This window comes from Labeo rohita, chromosome 16, assembly GCF_022985175.1.
Source record: "Labeo rohita strain BAU-BD-2019 chromosome 16, IGBB_LRoh.1.0, whole genome shotgun sequence".
NCBI lineage: Eukaryota > Metazoa > Chordata > Actinopteri > Cypriniformes > Cyprinidae > Labeo > Labeo rohita.
In genome coordinates this window covers 21,815,480-21,841,806 of record NC_066884.1, presented here as the reverse complement: position 1 = coordinate 21,841,806, position 26,327 = coordinate 21,815,480, and the positions used below count along the sequence as shown (strand labels likewise).

General features: G+C 37.0%; 2 protein-coding genes across 5 annotated transcripts; one reads left to right on the top strand and one right to left on the bottom strand.

Annotated features, from left to right (window-relative positions):
* si:ch73-54f23.4 (zinc-binding protein A33) lies at positions 1-6,380 on the top strand. Its single transcript, XM_051131595.1, has 7 exons — positions 1-10; positions 308-447; positions 671-766; positions 1,847-2,080; positions 2,487-2,509; positions 2,603-2,718; positions 4,895-6,380. The coding sequence occupies exons 1-7, from the start codon at positions 1-3 to the stop codon at positions 5,455-5,457; spliced, it is 1,182 nt and encodes a 393-aa protein (XP_050987552.1). The 3' UTR covers positions 5,458-6,380.
* A 2,151-nt stretch (positions 6,381-8,531) lies between these two features.
* Positions 8,532-26,325, bottom strand: si:dkeyp-77h1.4 (uncharacterized). Of its 4 annotated transcripts, none has more exons than XM_051130334.1 (10): positions 26,190-26,325; positions 26,068-26,109; positions 21,924-21,976; positions 19,967-19,987; positions 19,586-19,858; positions 18,524-18,820; positions 15,371-15,658; positions 15,111-15,289; positions 14,921-15,022; positions 8,532-14,826 (listed from the first exon to the last, which is right to left on the bottom strand). In XM_051130334.1, exons 3-10 carry the CDS (start codon positions 21,967-21,969, stop codon positions 13,909-13,911), a joined length of 2,124 nt encoding a protein of 707 aa, XP_050986291.1. In that variant the 5' UTR covers positions 21,970-21,976; positions 26,068-26,109; positions 26,190-26,325; the 3' UTR covers positions 8,532-13,908. The 4 variants fall into 4 exon arrangements, with proteins under 4 accessions (XP_050986291.1, XP_050986292.1, XP_050986290.1 ...); XM_051130335.1 differs by having other exon boundaries at positions 26,084-26,109; XM_051130333.1 differs by having other exon boundaries at positions 26,068-26,325.
* Positions 26,326-26,327: the final 2 nt, after the last annotated feature.

The window sequence follows — 26,327 nt, the reverse complement described above, 5'->3', positions numbered from 1 at the left end:
ATGTGGCGCAGTGAGACAGCTGAGGACCCCACAATACCTCCCTTCGCGTTTCTCTTCTTGTGTTTACATCCTATTATGTAAAGTCAAAGCCATTAATTATTTGTATTTGTTTTTAATACGACTCATTTATTTCAGATCAGTCGAATATGCTGGTTACCTCAAGCCAGTCTGGTGTCAGTCTGTCACCCTCCTTTGATATATTGCCCTCATATTGCCTTTGTCCTTCCCACCTTTTCTCTCTCTCTCTCTCTCTCTCTCTCTCTCTCTCTCTCTCTGTGTTTGTCTCTAATAGACATCTATCACTAAGCTTGTTTTAACCCTTCTCTCTCACATGTGAGATCCCAGAGTTCTGTCTGCTTTGTTCTCACAAGGAAAACTGGAATGCACACAAATCACATGAAGGACACAAACAACAACATTAACAACTCTCTCCTCTGCGCCCAAAAGGTAAGAATAAAATGTCACCTTCATTTGTCATGGCAAGGTGAAATACACAGTGTGAACTGTGTTTATTTCTAGAAGGTTCCAAGTGGGACGAGAGTTTCAGTGTGTTGTTTTCTAAAAATGATAACACATTTAGGATCACATTTAGGGCTAACTATGTCGTAATCTAATTAGTTGACTTACTGAATGAGCTTGTTACACTACAAACTAACTGTTTGTGTTTCAGGAGAAGCTTATTCAGGCCATTAAAAAGATCAAACATGAAATTGACGATTGTTATGAGGCTGAGAGAGATGCCTTTGTGGACGCACTGGAGGTCGAGGTATTGCCTGGTTTATTTTAGTAACTTTTATGTGTGACTGAATGCGTGTTAATGGTCTTTTCTTCACAACACCACTTGCTGGCTAACATGAAAAGATAACTCGCAAAACAACAATCATTATTACAAAATATGTAGGGTGTAATTAATATAAAGTAAATAATGTTACATATTTTGTAATATCTTTATAGTGTAAACAGGTCTTTATACATGAAAATATATAGATTCCATATATTTTTGGAAAGGGTCATCACTATAGGCCAGATATTATGCTCCATGGCTCAGAAATATATGGAATCTGTATATTTTCAAAGACCTATTTACATTGTAAGTTATAAAATAGTTAAAATGTTATACATTATTGACTTTCTATTACTGTGACACTGCAACATTTTCAGCCCACATTACCATTTCTGTTAGGGAAACATAAAACTGGCTAAAATGATTAATGTCATAATTTCTGATGAGTTTTAGAAAGAACTTTTATTTACTTACTTACTCAGTTTTCCCAGCACCATTTTAGAACATTTTACACTCTTAAAAATAAAGGTGCTTCATGATGCCATAGAAGAACCTTTTTAGTCTAAATGGTTCCATAAAGAACCTTTAACATCTGAAGAACCTTTCTGTTTTACAAAAGGTTCTTTGTGGCAAAAGAAGGTTCTTTAGATTATAAAAAAGTTAGAAAGAGATGGTTCTTTAAAGAACCTTTGACTGAATGGTTCTTTTTGGAACCAAAAATGGATCGTCTATGGCATCTCTGTGAAGAACCTTTTCAAGCACCTTTATTTTTAAGAGTGTACATGGTTCAAAAATGGTTTATGTTAATATTTAAATAGCTTTTGATGTACAGTATGTCATCCTCTGATTTGGCGTAATATAGTTTCTACAATACATAACGTACTACGGTACTTAGAACTCTTAATGGACAATTTCTAGTAATACATTTGAGTAATAACTTCATTAGTAAGCTAATCTCAGCCTTCTCATTTCTCCAGAGTTATTAGTCTTTTAAGTTATTAGTCTCTCTTCCTTCTCGTTTCTCATTAAGTCATTAATGTCCTATTAATGTTTTTTTCACAGAACCGATTTGAAGAGATAGAGCGTGAAATCCAAGCAGAGTTTCAAAACCTCCATCGTTTCCTCTATGAGGAGGAAGAGACGGATCTGGAACGGCTGAGGAAGGAAAGGGACAGACGAGTGAAGATCTTAAAAGAGAGAGAGAAAAAGATTGCCATGCAGAGTAGAGATCTGGAGAAAGCCATCGAGACACTGAACTGCAAACTGCGGGAGGATGACAGCCCCAAACTTTTGAAGGTGGATTTCCATTTTAAGTTGTTCGAAATGACAGACTAAGCAGTGAAGTCTTTATCTTTAAGCTTTAAGATGTGTAGTGACCTGCACTAGGAGAGAAATCCTAGTCCTTACCCTCTATGGATTGTCTATTTTAAATTGACATTTTTTTATTTTATTTTTGTGCTATGAAATCATCTACTCCGACCACTTCACATATTTACTGTGAAATACTATCAGGGTTATATCATAGCTCATGTCGTAGACATCCACAGAACGTGCTAGATGTCATTTGACACTGTTCAGATCAAGTGCTTAACAATCACATGATTGAAAGAGTGAATCTGAAGAGCTGCTGTATTCAGGCAATGAAATATGACTTTGAATCTGAACCTTCATGCTCTAAACACTGTTTTTCAAATTCATTTAGGAAATCAAAGAGCTTCTGAAAAGGCAAGTGTCTTTTCGTATTTCTCACTTACTTTTCTCATTCTGTTCACCGTCTACCTCTGTTCTTGCTCATCTGGGGTTGTTTATCTTTATTAGATGTGAAGTGAATTTCATTCGTCCTCCCCCAGTAGACTGCGAAATTCTCTCTGGTCAGTTTGTGGGGCCCATTCAGTACCGGATCTGGAAACACATGAAAGCATCCCTCTATCCAAGTACTGAGACTAAATATTAAATAATATAATTTTATTACATACTAAAAAACTGAAATATTTTAATTTAGGAGATAAAATTCTTACTATAGTGGTGGTGTTTATGTTCATCCAAGTGACTTTTGAATCCATTTATCGATGATTCGCTAGGTGGTGGCGCTAAAAATTAGATTTGTGTTATGAGTCAAGTATTTAAAACATTTGGTGCGTCCAAAATTGGTACTACATTTGAATTTAAACTATTCGCAACCGTTAAAAAATATGTATGAATGAATTTTGAACGTACTATTTGTCCACCATTTTGTTACAATAACGCACAACCAGGTCATGGTTTGGTACTCGGAAAAATTCGGATGTAAAAAACTGCGTGGATTGCACTGTTATGTACTTATGAATATGTTGTTCTGCTAATTTATGCTGTCTAAACCACGGGAAAAAAATGTGTGGAAGCTGCTAAATCATATAGAGAAAGACTCAGTAAGCATGAAAGGAAGAAATATTTTGACAAACTAAAGTTAATATGTGGTAAAGATACATTCCAGCAGTATTAATTAAGATAGTTGCCTAATATTTCACCTACCTGACTGGAAATGAATAGAACAAACACAAATGTTGTCAAGATTCTTGCCCCGGAAATCCTGGTTCAGTTTGGCCAAACACAAATGCCTTTAGTTCCTCAAACAGTTTTTTTGCACTCTTCTTTTAGATATAACTTATAACTTGTCAGTCTGTAGTACTCCAAATGTTTTTTCCTCATCAGACTGATTAGTACAGCCCAAAACATGACAATAATTGACCATTTTAGCAGAAATAATCAGCAAAATATGCGAGTTTCGCTCAATTCAGTTGAAGTGTTTACATTCAGTGCTGCCAAAATTACCTATTGATGATGCGTCATGAAAACCCTCTATTTGGAGCTGAATTCTACATTTCTGTGGCAACACTATCAACACCAAAGTATTCTGGTGCTTGATATATAGTATAGTAGGGAAGGATTTGATTTGAGATGCAGTGATTGTTTTAATTCAAGTCATTCAGACTCAAATCACTGATCCATTCAGTGGAGTATACTGGACATTCAGGATGAACATATGAAATGCTACTTCAAAATGCTCACATGCTATTATGTGCATTTCTTCATGCTGTTCTTCAGTGAAAGATGAAAAATATAAGTTAGTTTGAGAAAGAGGACGAGAACAAAACACCACTACTATAGGCTATTAAAGGAGATGTTTACTTCCAGAACAAAAATTTACAGATAATTTACTCACCCCCTTGTCATCCAAGATGTTTGTGTCTTTCTTCTTTCAGTCATAAACAAATTATGTTTTTGAAGAAAACAATTTTCTCTCCATATAGTGGACTTCTATAGTGCCCCCAAGTATGAACTTCCAAAATGCAGTTTAAATGCAGCTTCAAAGGGCTCTTCCCAGCCAAGGAAGGAGGGTCTTATCTAGTGAAACAATTGGTTATTTTCTAAAAAAAAAAAAAGAAAAGTACAATATATATACTATTTAACCTCGAACGCTCATATTGTCTAGCTCTGCGTGAACTCTGCGTGTGTATTCCGGTTCATGACAGTCAAAAAAACTCCCATCTCATTTTCTCTTCCGACTTCAAAATTGTCCCACATCGCCGTTTTACCTTTTTTTGTAAAGGCTGTTTGATCTTCTTTGCATGTTCACTTTGTAAACATTGGGTCGGTACTTCTGCAGCGATGTAGGACGATTTTGAAGTTGGAGGAGAAAATGAGATGAGAGTTTTTCAACATACCCTAACTGTATTGAAACGGAATACACAGTGCACACAAAGCTAGACAAGATGAGCATTTGAGGTTAAAAAGTATATAAATTGTACATATTTTTAGAAAATAACCAAGTGGTTAGAGCCCTTTGAAGCTGCATTTAAACTGCATTTTGGAAGTTCAAACTCGCGGGCACCGTTGAAGTCCACTATATGGAGAAAAATCCAGAAATGTTCAAAAAACGTAATTTCTTTACGACTGAAGAAAGAAAGACATGAGCATCTTGGATGACAAGGGGTGAGTAAATTATGTCAATTTTTGTTCTGGAAGTGAATTTCTTTAAATGTGTATTGTTTGTTACATTAAAATGATTGTGCTACATATTACTGATTAATGTGATTAAATCAATTCTGAATAACGAATTTGCATACACAGATATATCCACGATAACTTTTGACCCTGAAACGGCACATCCCCTTTTAACCTTATCTGCTGAGAGAACTTCAGTGATTTTTGAGGAAGACAAGGTGCTGCCCGATGAGAACCCAGATGAAAAGAACCCAAAGTGCTTCCACTTCTATTATTGCCTGATGGGATCAGAGGCCTTTACCCATGGCCGTCATTACTGGGAGGTGGAGGTGAAAGGCAAGACCGCCTGGCGTGTGGGTGTGGCCAGAGCGGACATACCCCGTGGAGAGATGGACTCTTCCTCCACATTAAACGGACTGTGGACGCTTTCCCTTAGACATGGCTCGATCACGGCCTGCACCCACCCAAAGCCCACAAAGGTGGTCTCGCACACTCCCCCCATCCGCATCGGCATCTTCCTGGACTGTGATAAAGAGGAGGTTTCTTTCTACAATGCTGTCACTATGAATCCACTCTTCTCCTTCGACATGGGGAGTGTCCTAGAGCCGCTCTATCCATTCTTTAACCCATGTGACACAGATCAAGGAAAGAACTGCGCTCCTCTTTCCATATTTCATCCATCTCTCTAAGGGATATTATCACTTACCGCTGACACAGTTTGAAGTGCTGAATTCTGATCACTTCGAAGCTTGTATGCCTGTAAAACTAGAGACCGGTTTTGCTGTGTAGTTGTGTTTGGATGAACTGTTTAAAGGGTAGTTCACCCAAAAATTAAAATTCTTTCATTAATTACTCACCTTCATGTCATTTCAAACCAGTAAGACTTTCATTCATCTTTGGAACACAAATTAGAATATGTTTGATGAAATCCGAGAGCTTTCTGACCCTGCATAGACAGCGATGCAACTGACACATTCAAGGCCCAGAAAGGTAGTAAAGACATTGTTAAAATAGTCCATGTGACATCAGTGGATCAGCTGTAATTTTATGAAGCGTCGTGGTACTCTTATTTTTGTTTTCTTCTTGTACCTTCGTAAAATTAAGGTTGAACCACTGATGGACTATTTTTACGATGTCCTTACTATCTTTTGGGCCTTGAATGTGTCAGTTGTGTTGCTGACGGTCTAGGCAGGTGCAGAAAGCTCTTGGATTTCGTCAAAAATATCGTCATTTGTGGTTGAAAGATAAATGAAGGTCGTATGGGTTTGGAATGAAACCAGGGTTAATAATTTATGACAGAATTTTCTTTTTTGGGTGAACTATTCCTTTAAGCAATTCATCAAAATAACCATAAACATTCTGTCAATATTTACAATATTTTATGTTCCAAAACTGTATGCCATTATGGTTTGATGTTGCTTATGAGGCTCTAAAAAACCAGTGAGCTTTGATTTTATTGATGTCTGGCATGCACCATACGCACCATATCTGATTTGACAGCTTCAGAGAAGGTGAAGATGAATAAATAGTGCATGACTCATATGGACATTTATAGTGCTTTTTTGTCCTTTTTGGAGCTTGACAGGCTGTTGGCAATTGGTGTGTAAAAAAATAAAATAAATAGCAAGAAACAAAATAAAAAATGTAAAAATAAATATGAGTTCAGAATGCTGGATCTAATCTAATCTCTGAAGCTAAGCAGGATTTGGCTTGGGTGGAAGACTGCCTGGAAGTACCAGGTGCTTTATCCTCGGGTGCCATGTTGGCTCAGTGTCAACCTTCACAGCAAGAAGCTCCGTGGTTTGGCCTTTCTGTGTGGAGTTTGAATGTTCTGCCTGTGTGGGTTATTTCCGCGTGCTCTGTGATGGACTGACCATCTGTCCAGGGTGTTTCCTTGCCTTTAGCCCAAGATTCTGGGTGGGCTCCAGCATCCACGTGACCCTACATAGAATAAACAGTTGGATGATGGATGGATAGAGCCTGGAATGACATTAGGGTGAGTAAATAATGAGAGAATTTTCATTTAGGAGTGAACTATGATTCGTTTTCATTTTGCTATATTGTATGCAGATAAATAAAATACATGTCACTGATCATGCAAATTGTTTGCAGGTCAGCTTTGTGCATGTATTGTATTATACAGTTAAGGTCAAAAGTTTACACCCCCCTTTCAAAATAATTTAAAATGTTAACTATTTTACCAAAATAAAAGGGATCATACAAAATGCAGGTTATTTAGTACTGACCTAAAAAAAAAGATCTTTCACATAAAAGACTTTTACATAAAGTCCACAAGAGAAAAAAATAGTTGAATTTATAAAAATGACCCTGTTCAAAAGTTTACATACACTTGATTCTTAATACTGTGTTGTTACCTGAATGATCCACAGCTGTAATTTTTTTTTGTTTAGTGATAGTTGCTCGTGAGTCCCTTGTTTGTCTTGAACAGTTAAACTGCCTGCTGTTCTTCAGAAAAAATCTTCACGTACCACAAATTATTTGTTTTTCCAGTATTTTTGTGTATTTGAACCCTTTCCAACAATGACTGTATGACTTTGAGATCCATGTTTTCACACTGAGGACAACTGAGGGACTTGCGCAACTATTACATGAGATTTAAACACTCACTGACACGCCAGAAGGAAAAACGATGCACTAAGAGCCGGGGGGGTGAAAACTTTTTAAATTTGAAGATCAGGGTAAATTTAGCTTACTTTTATCTTCTGGGAAACATGCAACTATCTTCTGTAACCTCTGAAGGGCAGTACTAAATGAAAAATTATGATATTTAGGCAAAATAAGAAAAATGTAAACATCTCCATTCTCTTCAAAAGTTTTCACCCCCTGGCTCTTTATGCATGGTTTTACCTTCTGGAGCATCAGTGAGTGTTTGACCCTTTTGTAATAGGTGCATATGAGTCCCTCAGTTGTCCTCAGTGTGAAAAGATGGATCTCAGAATCATACAGTCATTGTTGGAAAGGGTTCAAATAGACAAAAATGCTGGAAAACCAAAGAAATTTTGAGACCTAAAGGATTTTTCTAAAGAACAGCGGGCAGTTTAACTGTTCAGGACAAACAAGGGACTCACAAACAACTATCACTAAACAAAAAAAAAAAAAAAAAAACACAGCTGTGGATCATTCAGGTAACAACACAGTATTAAGAATCAAGTGTATGTAAAGTTTTGAACAGGGTCATTTTTATAAATTCATGCATTATTTTCGCTTGTGAACTATGTGTAAACATCTTTTATGTAAAATCGCTTACTCAGGTCAGTACAATAACATGCATTTTGTATGATTCCTCTTATTTTACTGAATATAAAAGGGGGGTGTAAACTTTTGACCTCAACTTTAATAAGTGTTCTGGCACAATAAAATAGATAAATACATTTCTCTGCCTGTTGACATACTATTAATAGCAACTGTTTACCATTACCAGTCTATAAATAAACTAGACAGGTCTGTTGCATTTAGTCATGGCCAGGAACTACTTTGGAAACTATGTGCTGTTGGAGTGACAGAAAAAAAAAAAGAGGGAGGGTCCCTCTGCACCCTGCCAGCAACAGGCCAGGGAGATAGGATGAAAAAGCTAGAGAGACAGATGAGTGACTTTGAATGTGATTGACTACAAGAGCAGAAAGCACTTTTTTTTTTTTTGCAAATGTCTTACAGCCACAGGAGAGCCGTGTCAGAGTGCTATGTGCAGGCCTTTATAACTGCTGCGTCACAGGTTATAAGAAAAAACAACAACACACCGAGAAACATTTTAAAATCATTTATTATCATTTCTAGGCATGAAATAAAGGAAGTATCACTTCTTTACAAAATGTTCATGTGTTGTGTTTGTGCAAAAAGGAAGAACGGGACCGTAGAGCATCACTCAGGTGGAATAAGGAGAGGAAAAGAGAGGCAGAAACCTCTCATGCACCTGTGGGACACAACTGCACGTTGAGTTTACTTGGAACACGCACAACACCACAGGATACTTGGGCTTCTCATACTCTATACATTCTCACCGCTCGTTTTCCTCACTCTTGAGAGATAATTCCACACCTATTGAATTCTGAGTAAAGATTAAAGAGATAGTTCATCCAAAAATGAAAACTGTTTACTCACCCTCATGTGTTTTCAAAACCTTTGACTTTATTCTTTATTAGAATTATTCTTTATTCTGTGTAACAAAAGACAATTTAACACATTTTTCAATTGTTTTAGTCCATATTAAGCAAATCAATCGGGTTCACAGGGATAGTTCACCCAAAAATGAAAATTCTGTCATTACCCTGATAGCACACGCACATCACGGAGACGTCTATTTGACGTCTGCATTTACATCTGCAAGACGTATTTTTTAGAGTGTTTGCTCAGTTGCAATATGTCTATAGGACGTGTCCGATCAGATGTCAAATAGACATATATTAGATGTCTTTAAGATGTTTATGACTTAGAACACATGTAAAACTGACATCTGTCAGATGTTTGTACAGATCAAGTGATCTGTAACAGATGTATTGCAGACGTACACATGCTATCTGGGTAACTACTCACCCTCATGTCATTCCGTAAAACCTTCATCAATCTTCAGAGCACAAATAAAGATATTTTTGATTAAATCCGAGAGCTTTCTGACCCTGCATAGACAGCAACGCAGCTACCATGCTGAAGGCCCAGAAAGGTAGTAAAGGCATCGATAAAATAGTCCATGTGTGTCCATAGTTTTGTGTCAGTCTCCTCCTCCTCCACAATAAGTATTCTTGGAGCTTCATAACATTACGGTTGAACCACTGATGTCACTAATGGACATTTTAATGATGTCCTTACTACCTTTCTGGGCCTTGAACGTGTCAGTTGCATTGGTCAGAAAGCTCTTGGATTTCCTCAAAAATATCTTAATTTGTGTTCAGAATATGAATGGAATAACACAAGATAAGGTCTTTCGAGTTTGGAACGACATGAGGGTGAGTAATTAATGACAGAACTTTCATTTTTGTGTGAACTATCCCTCTAAAACAACACTTGTCTCTATTGACTAATTGTGTGAGCAAAAAACTATTTTTGAAAGAAAGTCAGTTTTAGAACAACATGAGGGTGAGTTTAAAAATGCAAGAATGTTCTTTTTTGAATGAACTGTCCCTTTAATGCCCTTTAGAATGTTTTCGACCAATCAGGTCTAACGAATGGAATGGAAAGATATAGGGTGACACATAGAATGCAACATTTTCAGTGACATCCATAGCAGGGATGTTTTACACAATGGAATAATCCAATCAGAGACCTGCGGAGCCGTGCGATACATGAAAATCAGAGTACTTTTAGACATCTACACACTACCTCCTACATATGCATGACCACACTAGCACAGACAGACACTATGGGAGCGTAACTCTATAGCATGCAATGACAAACCGCAATGATGATGCATTGTTACTTTAGTGTCTGAATTTTGTAAAGCGCTTTGAGGGAAAAGCACTGTATAAACTGAATTACTATTCCATTGATGTAGCCTTGAGCGCTGACTAAATCAAAATGACCTGTAACACGGCTATCTCGGCATCAAACAGATAGCAGTCAGGTACCACTAGACAGCTAAGTCCCGTCTGATAGAAATCTCGCACTGTGCACTCTCTTAAATTGCATCTGAATTTAATACCACTTAGAAAGGAACAGCAATTACCAGCCAGCGGGGGGAGAAAAAGGACATTGCTAATTGCATTGAAATGACAGCTATCCAATGGAGATTCTTGCTAACACACTGACACACACAGACATACTCACATGCACTTGTACAAACACATACAGGCCTCCTGATGTTGCCAAGGATGAATAACATCTATAATCTCTCATCATAAATACCATATTGCACCCACATACATACAACACAAGCATCAACACACGAAATACAAAAACAGACTGTAATCATGTCATGATACAAGACTAATATCAATGGCAGTGTCCTGAAGGGTGAAGAATATCTTAAGCATGATCTTCTGCTTTAAGACACTGTGATGATTCAGGGAGTTATCAGAGAAAAATCGATTTTGCCTGGAAAACTGTGTAATGTGCATTACCGGGATGCACTTAAGAGTGACATCATCTGCTGGAGACGAAAAGGAAGGGCATGTGAAATCAAGCTCACCCTTAACAACCAATGCGATTAGCTGAAGGGAGCATGCTACACTTAGTTAATAGGTTTCGTATCGGATAAACGATGATACCAAACCCTGCTGTGTCTGCCTGTGAATTGTTGTGAGAAATGAAAGAATTTGAAACTCAGAGGCCAAACTACAGAACCTCACAATATGTACTTAAAAACAAGCTGTTATTATGCATGTGTACATGTATGTGTGTGTATCCGCACATTTTTATATTGCTTAGATGTTCTTCAATACCAACTTTCTCTCTCCAAACAGAGTGGAGGGGGTTAACTTTAAAGGTGGACTCAGTAATTTTTTTTAAGTTTAAGTCTAAATAATATCAGCCTAAACAGCTGTTTTATTTTACATGGAGTGGGTCACCTCATGTTGAAATCACATGACTAGCTGAATAATCCCTTTATCTCCTCTACAATGGTATGGGTAGCCTAAAACTATCACTTTTGCATTATTCTACCTCCACACCATTAGGTGTCAGTGTAGGTCGAAGACTATTGTCCAATCAACCAGTGCAACAAACAAAAATTACTGAGTGCATCTTTAACATCACTTAGTATGTTTTGGATGTGCTTATAAGCCATTTTAAGTCAGAATTATTTACTATGTATCCATTTTGTCAGGGATATATATCGTTCGTTTAATGCTACAGTGCTCCTAAGATTATGACATCTAGGGTTTGTGATATTTACACTATGAGATGTGACGTTAAAACTATATGGCTCTCAAGTGACATTTCCTTGCGGTGATATTAAAACAGCTGTTAAAGGCTGAGAAGGAACAAGGCCATTTTAAGAGGTTTGTGGGAAATGCATTGCCAAATATCTGATTGAGTTTTGTAAACTTGTGATTGCATTTTTAAACCTTGTGCTTTGCCAAAAGCCTACTTTTTTTAAAAACGTAATGTCAACATACCTTGCAATGTTGTTTAATTAGTGGTTTAGTAGTTTAGTCAGGCTTAAATGTGAGGTAGTGATCATCTTCGGTTAGAAAATCTACCCACAAACCTCCAGTCTGTCAGATCTGCCCACACTTCAAGATGTTGAGACGAAAATCGACTTAGCTACCATCCCCGCTACTCCCTGTGATTTAACATCAGCTCCCACGGATAGTGTGGTAGGAGCAGTTTCCTGGACTCATACAACATTAACAGGCAGTGGTGTTCAGGTTCTACCAGAGGCACCAGGAATATATGTAAACTGATATGCGAGACTGTATTGTCTTTCAACTATGACTACAAATCCAAAATTATCTGTGGAATATTGTAGCAACACAAACAACCTAGATCTTCTTACAAACCAGGTTCCCTTGCTCTTCAAGCAACAAGAATTAAACTACAGAAGACATTCAGAGGCTAATTCTCTGCTTGCGCCACTTTTGTGCACTGTATTTCAGCATTAAAAGCCTGTGTCTTATTTACTAACCACCTGCATTCACCATTCTTTACAACCCAAACATGCCCACACTCTTAAAAATAAAGGTTCTTTATTGACATCAGTGGTTCTATGAAGAACCTTGAACATCCATTGAACCTTCAAACGCAGAAAAGGTTCTTTATAGTCAAAAAGGTTCTTTAGATTTTTTAAATCTTCTTTAAAATGGTTCTTTTTAGAACTGTTCACTGAAAGGTTCTTTGGGGAACCAAAAATGGTTCTTCTATGGCATTACTTCAAAAACATTCTTTTGGAACCTTTATTTTTAGGAGTGTACATTTTCTGTAGAGTACATTTTTGATTGTGGGAGTATTTCATCAAATGATGGTGAAACAGTCACAAAAGGGCGTGTGTTATCGAGAACGCATTTTAAAACAAGCATTTTAAAAAGCCAGTTCAGTTGTTTGTATCGCAGGAGTGAAGACATTCTGTACGGTGCCAGCAGAAGTAACAGCATATTGCAGTAGTCTGCTGCATCCTTCACAACTGAGCACTCATTCAATATTTTGTCGCATTTTCCTCATCACCTGATTTGGTAGAAGCAATTCATTCCAATCACAATGCACCAGAAAACTCACTATTTAAATATATCAATCTGAACACAGCTCACTCAAAGAAGCAAACCTGTTTACATATACTGTTGCTATCAATTGTTTCTCATCAACCATTTTTTAACAGATTTTTGTAACTTGATCATGGAAATATCTGCAAGAACAATATTTTTGTTACGAATGAACGGGAAATGTACAGTTACATCTCTGGAGAAGAACATCCATAGGTTGGACTGATAGAAGAAGATTCTAAAAATGTTCTCCAGGCACAGAGTCACAGATTAGTCTATGGATTGTGTGTGTTTTTGTTTTTTGGTTTTTTTTTTGGTCAAATGGTCAAATTTTTCTTCCTTCTGCTTTGCACTTCCAGTAATTTCCTCGTTCATCTCCACTGTCAAAATGACATGTTGACTTGCATGCGTGAAAGTGGCACAAGATTTTTCCAGTTCTCAGACAGAAGAAGGTTGGTCGCTTTCTCAGTATCAGTCCTGCTATCTGGATTCTCCGACCGATCGAAATGGTGCAGAAATGATCTCATAAAGAACGAAAATGATTAATGTCCCATATTCCTGTGTGCCTTTCCCCAAATTCAACCACAGTAACTTGGATTACACAACCGATAATATAATTTATTTTCTCAGTGTCTTCATGCAGTGATGTATTATTTCCGTGAAGGGAGATTTGTTTTTGTACACTTTCTTGGAATTCCCCAAACAGCCTCCCTCATTCTGGATTAAATTAGCCTATGGTGTAAGGTCTGAAATGCTTCTTCTCTGTATTTGAACTCTGTTACAGGGTGATTACATATTAGTAAACTGAGTGGATTTACAGTGGATCTTTCTATTGATGCATGTTAATTGTATTAAAAGTGAGACTTAAAAGATTGAGGAACCCACCCCCGTAGGAAGTCATTTAGCTCTTCTTTGTTGTTAAGTCTAGTGTCTCGATTGTCTGTGGTGGTTAATACACTAGGAGGAGGCAGGAACGAGGCTATGGTTTTAATCTCAGTTGGTGGCAGCTCCATCAGTGCTTGTAGGTGGTGCACTGTCATTGGTGGAAGCCGAGTCTAGACCTCCACTGGAGATGAGCTCAGGAGTTTTGACTGAGCTTTTCCCAGTATCAGGGGTTTTGGGAGGGGTTGTGCCCTTCACATCCAGCCCAGGAGATTTGGGTGCACTTGACTCGATGTCATCCTTGGATTCGGGAGTACCATTTGTGGTTGGTTTCGAGTCGAGAATCTGCGAGACCGGTGGTTTAGACTGTGGAGTTGGCGAAGTTGGTTTAGGCTCAGGAGAAACCAGTTTAGGATCCGGAGACTTGGGATCAGGTGTGGGGCTCGCAGCGGGTTTCTGTTCAGGACTGGCAACTTTAGCTGGTGTGGCTTCAGGAGTAGGTGAAACTGCTGGTTTGGCATCTGGAGTAACGGCTGGTTTTGCGTCAGGAGTTGGTGTTACTGCTTTTGGAGGTTCAGGGGTTGGACTTGGAATTGGTTTCGGATCAGGTGTCACAGGTTGCTTGGGTTCTGCCGACGGGCTTAAGGCCGGTTTTGTTTCAGGTGGTGGTGAGATGGTCGTTTTCGGTTCAGGTGTAGCCGCAGGCTTGGGTTCAGGTTCAGGTGTAACTGGTGGTTTGGGCTCGGGAGAAGGTGGCGGAGGAGCTGTCGACTTGGCCACGGGTGCTGGTTTCAAATCAGAAGTTTGTGCTGGTTTTGAAGGCTCTGCCTTTGACTCTGGAGTTTGGTCGGGAACGGCTTTGACATCAGGGGCAGCATCTGGATCTACATCTGAATCTGCTATAGCTGCTGTGGGGGCATCAGTGTCACTGTCAAGTGGCAGCCCAGTGGTGTTAAAACCCACTCCAGAGTCACTGGTCTCCATGTTTCTCTCTTGAAGGCTTGGCTCTTTAGTAGACACCTCCAACCCCTGAGGGACATACTCAGAACTTAGCGTTCCTTCAACATAATTCAGCATTTTATATCGAGCAAAAACTTGAGGTTTAGAGCTTCCTGGTGCTCACCTTAATGCTAACCTCTGTGCTCTGTGATTTCTCAGTGATGTCTTCTTTCTGTGACAGGGCCGGGGCTTCCTCATTCTGACGGGTACAGGCATCTTTCACAACCTGCAAAAAATATGAGCAAGAGCTTATACTTTATTGCACTTTTTTCGTTCCTCTTTCATATTTTGGTACTTACATAGGTGGTATATACCTGTCTGAAGGCATCTCCCTCCACTTTGCCAGCATTCTGGGCCTTCTCCTCAATAGCTCTGGCCTTTGCTGCACGTTTGCGTATCTTCACCAAACATGACACCAAGCACACCAACAGCAGCAACACCAATAATGCTACCAGAGCAATGATGGCAATGTAGAGTTTAGGAAGCCTGTATGCTGAAAGAGGAAGAGATACATCATTAAGTCCAAAACTTGAAAGATCATTGAACTATTTTTTGTCATATTGTATGTCCTCACGTTCCAACTCCAGGTGGACATCAGACACCAGGAATCCCTTAAAGTCAGTCACACTGAAAACCCCGGCATCGCTGGCCTTCACGTCCGTCAGAAAACACAAAGTATCCTCCACAGAGAAACGACCTTCAAGATCCAGGTTGGGAGGCAGGTTGAGCTCTCCGTTCTCCATGATTAAATGCATCTGTTTATCAGACTTAGGCGTGTACTGCAGGCGAGCTAAGGAGCTATTCATGTGCAGGTTTATTTTCAGAGTGCCACCGTATGAAAGGGTCACAAATATCTGATGTGCTGGTGGAAAGAAAGAAGGAAGGAGGAGAAGAAGGAAAGCTGTTACTGAAGCTGAGATGTTCAGGTTTTTTCTAAGATGATGTCATGAGAATGAAGAAGGAAGAAAAAGAATCGGCAGGGAGGAGAAAGCATAAATATTTTAGGGAATAAATGCTGGAGGCAGAAAATGACATACTCCATTCCATCTGTGGTTCTTCCTGTCTTTGTACTTCCCCTACTACCCTTTCTTTAAATGTTTTATAACATACACAAAGAGTTCTCCACTGACTGTACACTTTTGAAAATAAAGGTTCTTTATTGGCATCAGTGGTTCCATAAAGAACCTTTAACATCTGTGAAAGCTTTCCATTGCACAAAAGGTTCTTTATAGTGAAAAAATTCTTTAGATTAATAAAATGTTCTTTACACTAAGAAACACACCAGCTCTCCTAAAGGAGATGTCCACTTCCGGAATGAACATTTCCTGATATGTCATCCAAGATGTTCATGTCTTTCTTTCTTCAGTCGCAATGAATTTAAGTTTAGAGGAAAACATTACAAGATTTTTCTCTGTATAATAGACTTCAATGGTGGCCAACGGGTTGAAGGACCAAACTGCAGTTTCAACAGGTCTACACAATTCCGTCCAAGGAATAAGGGTCTTATCTTGTGAAACAATCTGTCATCTTCTTAAAATAAAAATTCTATATTTTAACCACAAATGCTCACCTTCCACTATCTTCGTGCATCGCGTAATCATGTTGGAAATGTTGTGCGTGGTTAGTTGTGTACTTCAGTTAAAATTTTCTCCTCCAAATTCAAAATCGTCCGACATCTTTTTGGACTTTCTTTGCATGTTTGCTTTGTAAACACTGGGCCGGTACTTCCACCTACATCACACATGTATGACTACGTAATGCATGAGGTTGAGCTGGTGCAAGATGAAGATTTGTGGATAAAAAGTATATACATTTTTATTTTTATTTATTTATTTATTTTTTTTAGAAAATGACCGTGAACGTTTCACTAGATAAGACCCTTATTCCTCAGCTGGGATTGTGTAGAGCCCTTTAAAGCCGCACTGAAACTGCAGTTTGGACCTTCAACCCATTGGCCACCATTGAAGTCCACTATATGGACAAAAATCCTGGAATGTTTTCCTCAAAAACCTTAATTTCTTTGAAAATGAAGAAAGTAAGACATGAACATCTTGGATGACATGGGGTGAGTACATTTTCAGGAAATTTTCATTCTGGAAGTGAACAACTTCTTTAAGAATTGTTCACTGAACGATTTTTTTTGGAAAACCCAAAATGGTTCCTATATGGCATTGCTGCAAAACCTCCCTTTTAGAAGCTTTATTATTCAGAGTGTGTATTACATACAAACAACCTCCAGTATATTTCACACCTCAGTTTTTAGCTTTAGAACTCAGAATACTTGATTCTGATTGTTTGCTTGCAGCATTCTGCCACCTAAAGTTTGGTATGATGAATGCTAAACGGTTTATTTGACTATTGTCCCTGACAAAAACCTCTTACGCTAATTCCATATATCTCATATTACTCTGCGGCCTCTTTCTCCTCACAAAATAAAAGAAACAAAGTCATTTCACCACAAATCAATACTTCCATTTATTTATAGCCGTGTAATGTGCGGGAAAATGCACAGTGGTTATTATTGCAAAATAAATCCATTTAAAATGATACAAGACCCTTCTGCTTCACATTGTGGTCCTATTCGCCTTCTTTGTGGTTTTTTGTATTTTCGATTATTTATTTTATTGTCCTTCACATATTTTATTTCTCCTTCAAACTGTTCTCCATAGCTAATCACATATTAATATTTTATCACAATTACAAATGCTAATTATTGCTGTACTTGCTTAAGTCAGAAGGTTAGGACATTAAAGGTGACATGAAAATCTGACTTTTTCTGTGTTTAAGTGCTATAATCGGGTCTCCGGTGCATCTACCATTCCAGATAATGTAAAAAAAAGGACAACCCAGTAACTTTGTTTTGTTAAGATTTCTTCTGCAAGCATGTGAAAAAACGAGCCGCTCAGATTTCACTCTTCCCGTGACATAGATATTATAATATTACCACCCCTTAATCTGCACGTTTTCACCCACAGAGCCATCATTTTGTTTTTTTGCTAGCGACAGTGGTGTACCAGTTTTAATGCCATGGCAAAAGTTCGAGCAAAGCATACTAACTGTTCTGTTTTTGGCTGCACAGACGAGCACAGAACACTATTTTATTTATTTAACACTGCTGCCACCCAGATCTAATATAAACATGTGATTACTTTCCCAGCTGTTTACCTTTACAGATATAACCGACCATTTTTGTAACTCCTGTGTGTTTTTAACATTACCTTGTGCGTATTTGACAGTTTAAGCGCAATAAGACATGAAAGAGAGCTTAGTTTAGTACTCACATTACTGGGTGTGCTTCGAAAGTGTGTGATCAGAAAACCCTGTATCATAAGTTTAAACTAAAATAATTAAAACGCATGATTTTAACGTGAACACGATAATCAAAAGCAAACAGATGTCTTTTGGCAGAGTAACTGAGGTACGAGCTGTAAAATCATAGCTCTATTCTGGAAAAGTGGGCAGGGAGCAGCAACTCATTTGCATTGCAAATGAAAACAACATGTTTCTGCTTTCACTCAAAATAGGCATTATCAAAATGACATAATAAATGATCTGTGTGATATTTTGAGCTGAAACTTCACAAACACATTCTGGGGATACCTGAGACTTATTACATTTTAAATAAAAAGTGGCATAATAGGTCTCATTTAACATGTTATTTGAAAAAATATCAGTGTTTCATGAATCCTGGAAAATATGTTTTCCCACCTCTTCTTCCTGCTCTCACCTTTCACATTCAGGCAGATCTTCTTCTGAACTTTCCCAATGGAATCACTAAAGGTGTAGCTGCCTTCATCAGCCCCTGTAACAGCACGCAAAGTGAACTTTTGAGGAGTGATCTCAACGCGGTCCTGGTAGTTCTCCTTGGGCGTTCCATCAGCATTCAGCAGTTCGTCAGCCGGCACTGACGTCTGATTGGCCTCCACAGTGATGTGGCGAAAGCCCACACGCACTGGCTCTGAGATATCATGCAGTGTCACATGAAAATCTAAGCCGTACCTAACGATGACCTCACTAGAGCAATCTGTAAAATGAGAGACGAAGGAAAGGAACACAAGAGATAAATGAGATTTCGCATTTATTGTATGAACTTTTAGATCATGAAACTAACCTAATGTAGCATGAACAATTGTTAGTTCTAAACACATCAAATAAGTAAATGATTAAATTCCATTTTCACCTTTTTGTTGATTGGCCAAGTACAGCCATCAATGTTACCCAAGTTTTTGTAAGAAAAATGATCAAATTAATGTTTTCTTTAAATTACGGGAAATATAAGTTTAGCAATAACTACAAATCAACATTTATTCAAAAACTAGCTAGCATATAAGAATAACAGCTTTTTTATTTACTATATTCTTTTAATTTAATCAGTTTTATCGGTTTAATTTGAATGTTTATGAAAAAAAAGACAAACCCCATAGAAAATAAAACAGCTCATATTACCAGCTCAGTTTGACTTTCCTAAGCACTTCCTTTCTCTGACTAATTGTTGAAAGAAAAAAGGCCAAGTGCCAGTCAGCACAGCTGATAATGGGAGAAATAGATAGTTGGTAGAAAGAAAGAAGGATCTTTAGGTAGAGAAGAACGGAAGGCAACCAGTGTGGCCTGACAGAGCTACAATTACTGCAGCAGGTCATTAAACCTCCCTTACTGTTCACCACATGACTTCCTATAATAATGGAAGTCACTCAGAGCTATTCTAGTGTGTATGTGTGCACAATCCAATTTAGTGTACAAGCTGCTGTAAAAAAATGTGTGAACAATTTTTTGGTAAATTATGCAGTACCTCTAACATAGAGTGTGATGCGTGTAACATCCTCTGGGTTTTGGTTAGATGTGATGGTGTAGACTCCTTCATCACTTTCTCCGACATTCTCCAAGATCAGGTGGCTCGACAGAGAGTTGAGTTTGGCACGAACATCCACCACCTTTCCAGCACTCATCAGCGGCTTTTCACGACCTGGGACAATCGAAGACCTGAACGTCACGTCAGCTCCATCGGCTGGAACAAGGATGTGGAAGTCTTCCCCAAAAAACAGAGTCTGAGACTCTTCTTGGGCTACAAGAAACACAAAGATATATATATTTTATAGGGGTTTTACTTCTTTGCATTGTTGAAACTGCTTATCTTGTATTAACAAACGTCATTAAAAAGGGACTTTTTTACCTTTCAGAGTTGCAGAGAATGCTAAAAAGCCAAAAAGAAAAGCACCAATGTTTAGATTAAATAAACACATTCATTAGAAGCACAATGTGGCATCAACTAGTCAAATCATACAGAAACTGACAATGTATTTATACTTTATGCAACATTTAAATACTGTCTACATTTTTAATTTACTAATATGACAATTCATAGTTTATTAGAATATTTTAAAGATTTAAACAACATTTTTAGTAAACAAATTCCAAATTTGGTAAGAGTTAAAGGGATAGTGAAAATTGCCCCATGATATACTCACCCTCAAGCCATCCTAGGTTAGCAGAAGCTAGAGATTACGGTTTATAAAGTACAAACACATTGATTGACTTCAGAAGGCCTTTATTAACCCCCTGGAGTCACGTAGAGTACTTTTTATGATGGATGGATGTACTTTTTTGGGCTTCAAAATCTCAACACCCATTTACTGCAGTTATAAAGCATGGAAGAGCCAGGACATTTTTTAATATAACTCCGATTGTATTTGTCTGCAAGAAAAAAGTCATATACACCTAGGATGGCTAGAGGGTGAGTAAATCAGGGTAATTTTCATTTTTAGGTGAACTATTCCTTTAAAGTGCAAATCACGTGAATTTACGGCAAGTTTTAGCTTTGAATTTTGGAATGAAATTCCAATCTATAAGTTATGAAAACTCCTGCTTTGTTTCAGAAATTGCAGTATGGCTAATACACCCATTAAAGATCTGGTCATATTAGATTAGATATTCATTATATAACTAAAAGCTATGCAGTATATAGTCCCTGCAAGTGGGTACATTCAATACTCCCTTGCTATTTGTGAGAATATTACAGCACATAGAGATGATGCATTGTACATCAGGGCTGTAATTAAATATCTACACTAGCTATTAGCATGTCATAGCCAATGGCCTTAAGATTCCAGCACAAAAAAACAACACTTATGGTGTTAATAATGATAGAGACAGACAGGTCCTCATGTTCAAAAATAAAATTTGTTCTCTGAACTACTAATTTGCTGCTAAACTCATCATAACGATGTCTGCATGACATTTAATAATTTAGTTTAGACAGTTTGCAAAAATGTTTAGCGTCCGTGGTATAAAACTGATCGCTGCGAGAGGCTTGAGGCTTGAGAGAGTAGGTTGCGGGCGCAGCCTCCATGTTGCCAGATCCAGCCATTATAAGCGTTTTTAGACTTGTCTTTTCCACTTTATTTGACACCTTAGAAATGTAATAAAGTAGGAAGTTTATTACATTTATGCATTTTAGGGTCAGCAAAATCTATATTTTATCTTATTTGCAAAAGATTTCAGTTCATTTTTATTTATTTTTTGGCTTTTGATAGTTTTAATAGCAATATCTGGCAACACTGCATCGCCGGCACTTAAACTGACTGTATTTAAAAAAGCCCACGGGCAGGTTATTGCTGACAGGATACCACATTGGGTAAGAGAAACGATGATATTCTAAAAAAATATCATGATATTATCTGTCAGAAACGTTATCGACGCTGTCAAAAACAGTACACAGATCTGTAGAACAAGTAGGTTACAGAATAAAATGAAATATGCAAACACTAGCATGAAGACGTTTATATCAGTACAGTCGTTAAATTTTCACAAATCATGCTATAAACAATCATAAGAACACTAGACAAAGTTATAAGCTATATAGCAATAGTTACTAATAAAAACTACAACTATAATATGTATTGTTGCATAAATAATAAACAATGGATAAAATTATCCACCCCTAACTAGGCTATAGTAAAGTATTAACAAATTTCCTCCAAAACAGAGAAAACATCTTTCACAAACATCTACATGTCTGTCTCATTTAAATTGTTTATAGTGTATATAATGCAGTTGTATTTTTAGGGATTATTATAGCACAGTTCATGGAGATAAATCAAGCACTGAATGATGCAAGGACTCTTTCTTACCTGAGTACAACAGCACGCTTAAGATGAGCAGTCTCAGATTCTGCATATTGGCTCTGAAAACATTCACACATGGAAACATTCAACGAGGATTTAAATTCTAAACACTGACATTGTAAATATGTTTCATTGGTAGGCTGTGTTGCTGAAGTTCTCTCACATTCCATCTAGACAAAAAGAATAAAACTGACAAAACTGGCAGTTTTATTGGCAAATGGACACAGATCGATTGAGTGCTTTGATGTGGAGCTGTGAAAAGGGTGTGATCACAAACAATTTACTTTATGTTAATGTTACACAGATGTCTATGACTGTTTTTTTTAGCTTTTATGGCTGATGTGTCAGCTGTGGCTTAGATCATCAAGCCATGGATCACAGTAAAAGGGCCCTGTTGACAAATGAGCCTCTTTAAAGAGCTATTTGGATGTGTTAGTAATTGTGTCTTTATTGGCTTGTCTTGTGCATTGCTTATCTAACCAACATTAATCTGGTATCTCAGAGGGGTATGTAATAAATAATAAGCAACAATCTTGTTTCAATTATTGTATTATTGAGATTCCCAGTTAAGAGATCTCATTTCATTATAAGTTATCCTTTTAGATACAGTGCTGTCTGTAAAAATGGAATGAGGGGTTTATGACATCAGCTGGGCGGATCATTATCTTCATAATCAGAAGGATATTTAATGACTGAACTGAAGACATTAAAATGTCATAGCAAATGAAATCGGACTCTGTTAGCCTGGTTCGTTCTATAAAAAAATCTCTCTCCGATGTGTAAAACTAAATAACGTTTTAATTCTGTGAAAAAAAAGAGCAGATGTCACGTGGCCCTACCCTAGTGAAAAATAAATATATTAAAATGGATTGGAAATACATTTATTTCATATAGTATACTACAATACTACTTAAAAAAAAACATGCAATTGTACATGCACAACATGCACTTCAAATATCTGCATTTGAAGACCAATATTATTCAAAAATCATTCAATACTCATCAATAGTGACATTAACCCTTTAACTGTCACTCCCATTTTTGAACACAGACATAAAAATGCACTATCTAGACTTAAATTTTTATAATTCATAAATGAAAACATTTTGTAATATGATTTTGATGTACATTTTCTGTGGTAATGCAATGTCTGATTTTAAAAATGCGTTTCAAAGGATGAATTTTAAGTTTTTAAGTTTTGACATGATATATGATTTCTTATGATTTCTAAAGTGTGATAGGGAAAAAGGCAACAAAGAAAGTCTTTTGTGACAAAGGTCAGAACTCTTGTTATGATGTAGATTTCTTAAGTTGCACTCTTGACATATATTAATCTATTACTTTTCTTACATAATTTGTAACACAAAAATATGGTAAAATATCTATTTAGGAGTCTTAGACCTTTCCAACAATGTGTAGATTGTCATGATTAGATTAGGATTTATTTAGTAATATGGTGAAGTAAACTTAGGCATCCCACAGAGTGGACGGTGACAGTTAAAGGGTTAAAACACATTTTAGGCTTAATATTAAGAAATGTGCATTGTGCACAAGTAGTACTACAAATATAATATAATTTTTATATCATTAAGTCTCAAGCGATATGTCAGTAAATATGTTAATAGATTTGAACTAGTGCTGGGTAACGATTAATTGCAATTAAAATAAAATAAAATCAAAGTTTTTGTTCATATATGTGGGTGAGTTTTATATATGTGAGTATATTTATTTATATATAAAGTATATGTATTGAAAATATTTACATGTATTTACATGTATATATATATATATATTCACATAATTTATATAAAAATATATTTAATATATAAGCATAAGACTTTTTTCTTAAATATATACATGCATGTGTATATATTTATATATACATAATAAATATACACAGTACACACATATGTATTATGTACACAAAACGTTTATTTTGGATGCAATTAATCATGACTAATTGTTGCCCAGCACTACTTTGAACTATAATTAGTATGAAATAAACATATTTTAAACATATTATGTTTATTTTTTTACTAGGGTACTTATAACTGCTATTATCTACTATTAAAAATATATATGGTATATATATATATATATATATATATAAATATATATATATACATTTCTTTAGAATGAACAGATTACTATTTTACATGCAAAAAAAGGAAAAGGAAAAACAACATTTAGTCAATTAAACATTTTGGAGTAAAAGATAATATATTAATATTTGTGTCTGTGAATAAATATTTTAAATTGTTTATTTAAAAAATGTTCACTATTCAAAGATTTTATTTATTTTCCTTACATTTACTGGCCTGAAAAAAAAAAAAAAAAAAAAAAAAAAAAATCCTGGTATTTTCAGATATTCTGTGACAGTACAAACCCTTACATATTTTGGTACACAAATTATAATTTATACTAAACTTACACTTAACATAATACATAAATTATAATTAATTTTAATTTTATTACAGGTGGAATAATATAAGCATGATTTATGATAATCAGTAATATTAAAACATTAGGACAAACACATTAATTCACAGTCTGCAAGAAGCCGGCACTTCATGCATAATGGCATAGAAAGAATCCTGAGAAAACCTTTACCAGACATATTAGACAGCAACGAAAGCATCCAGAACAGCAGACGTGGATTTAGGCCATTCAGTGATTTCATAACAGGCTTCTGCCCAGATGCTCAACCATTGCTTATGAACATTTTATTGCCATTCAGTTAAAAATTAGAAAAACGGCAAATGAGCATCTCTCTCTAGACAATAAAACACGTGCTGATGTGTAAATGCATCAGCACTATTTTAGTTTCATATGGACTAAATGCCATCTGGTCCACTTGCATGCTTTCACTCTCTCTCTTTCTCTCAGTATGACACCTCTTACAGCTACCTCACAGTTCCTCTCCTATAAGACACAACAGCATACATAAAACATGGGCAGGCCGGATGACAGGGCGCTCACATACAACATGCTTTTATCCAGAGATGAACAGGAGCTCAAATCAACCTTCTGCAGATATGTGAACTGCAATATTACATATTGGTAAATTATTCCAGAATGTATGCTGCGTAAACCAGGGAAATAAATCAAGATGAATAGGAGCTCAGGGAAATCAACCTCAACCTTTAGAAAAGGTGCTGTACCGAATTCATATGTGGTTATTGATGTTAGAAGCAGGTCATCTCCTAAGAGACCAGGATGGGGCATCTGGAAATTACTTCCAGATCATTCCATTCAGACATACTTGACTACACTAACGTTACCTCCTGGATCATAATCTATTTTAAAGCCTTGAATTAAATCAATTCAAAGCGATGCTGTGGTTAAAAGGGTGTGATGTATGACATGAAAGGCGATCATGTCTGTGTCTCACAACCTAATGGGCTGACTACCTAGGCACCATTTTTAGGCATCATTATGGTAGAGAATATGGCGTTTAGATAAGCATCAGAATGGGTTTTGAGATACAGTCCCTATGTGTTATGAGCGGCGGGGGCGGCGGCAGCTTTGACTTACCCCATCTACCCTCCATTTCTGACGAAAACCTTCTGTTATGATCTTTTTCCCTCCCAATCATAAAACTATTTGCCAGTCAAACAAATTTTCTCTCGGTCACAAGATGAGAAAGATCGCCTACACACGTATGGGGTTATTACGGTGCACGACAAAATGATACGGGCCAGTTAAGCCGCAGTACCGGCAAAATTAGCTTTAAATTCCCTGAGAATATAAAATGTAAATTATTAATGTTATTATGAAATTTATATTTATAGCTTATGACGATAAATAGGTCCAATGAGAATTCTGCTCTTCTAGTCTAAATGTTCCTGTAATTTAATCTCAATGCGTATTTTAATGGTTACATTTTATATGTTAATACAGGAAAATGAACCGGCGCTCGAACGCTGACTGGGCATTTAATGTGATGCTATGCAGATGTTCCTCAACAATGCGCTTCTGAATCACCAAATATGCCTCTTACACCTCATTTTAATCGTGTTCTGACAGCAAACGGCAACTTTCTCCAATCGGAAAAGTACCAGACGAAGCAGAAACTGCAGAATTTAACCCTTAAATTCCTGCAAGCCACCGTTTATGACATCTCTGCCGCAAAATTGACATTCTTCCTTACCGTGTTCACCGCTCACCTCCAATATCCTCCTCAGCTGATAGTCTGCAATAGAGGGAAATTCCGTTATTCGCTCCTTTTAGCTTCCTTTCCACCTCGAAAATCACTTAAGGACTAGGATGCACCTTAGGAATCTGTCCGGTATCTTGCAGCGTCTCGAGTGCGGTCGGTAAAGCCCGGCGCTTCAACCCCTTATGGGCGTGTCAGCGGATCCGAACACACACAGCCAACCTTTGCAGAACCGACGTGAAGGTCTTTAAGGT

Excerpts from the sequence above, each read along its gene's own strand:
- si:dkeyp-77h1.4 (XM_051130333.1), bottom strand. The coding sequence starts at position 21,969 with ATGCAGAATCTGAGACTGCTCATCTTAAGCGTGCTGTTGTACTCAG. Across the intron at positions 19,988-21,923 it reads AAGCGTGCTGTTGTACTCAG|CATTCTCTGCAACTCTGAAA; the intron begins GTAAGAAAGAGT and ends TTGGCTTTTTAG. Across the intron at positions 15,290-15,370 it reads TGTCCACCTGGAGTTGGAAC|CATACAGGCTTCCTAAACTC; the intron begins GTGAGGACATAC and ends TTCCTCTTTCAG.
- si:ch73-54f23.4 (XM_051131595.1), top strand. Across the intron at positions 448-670 it reads CTCTCCTCTGCGCCCAAAAG|GAGAAGCTTATTCAGGCCAT; the intron begins GTAAGAATAAAA and ends TTTGTGTTTCAG. Across the intron at positions 2,081-2,486 it reads ACAGCCCCAAACTTTTGAAG|GAAATCAAAGAGCTTCTGAA; the intron begins GTGGATTTCCAT and ends AAATTCATTTAG.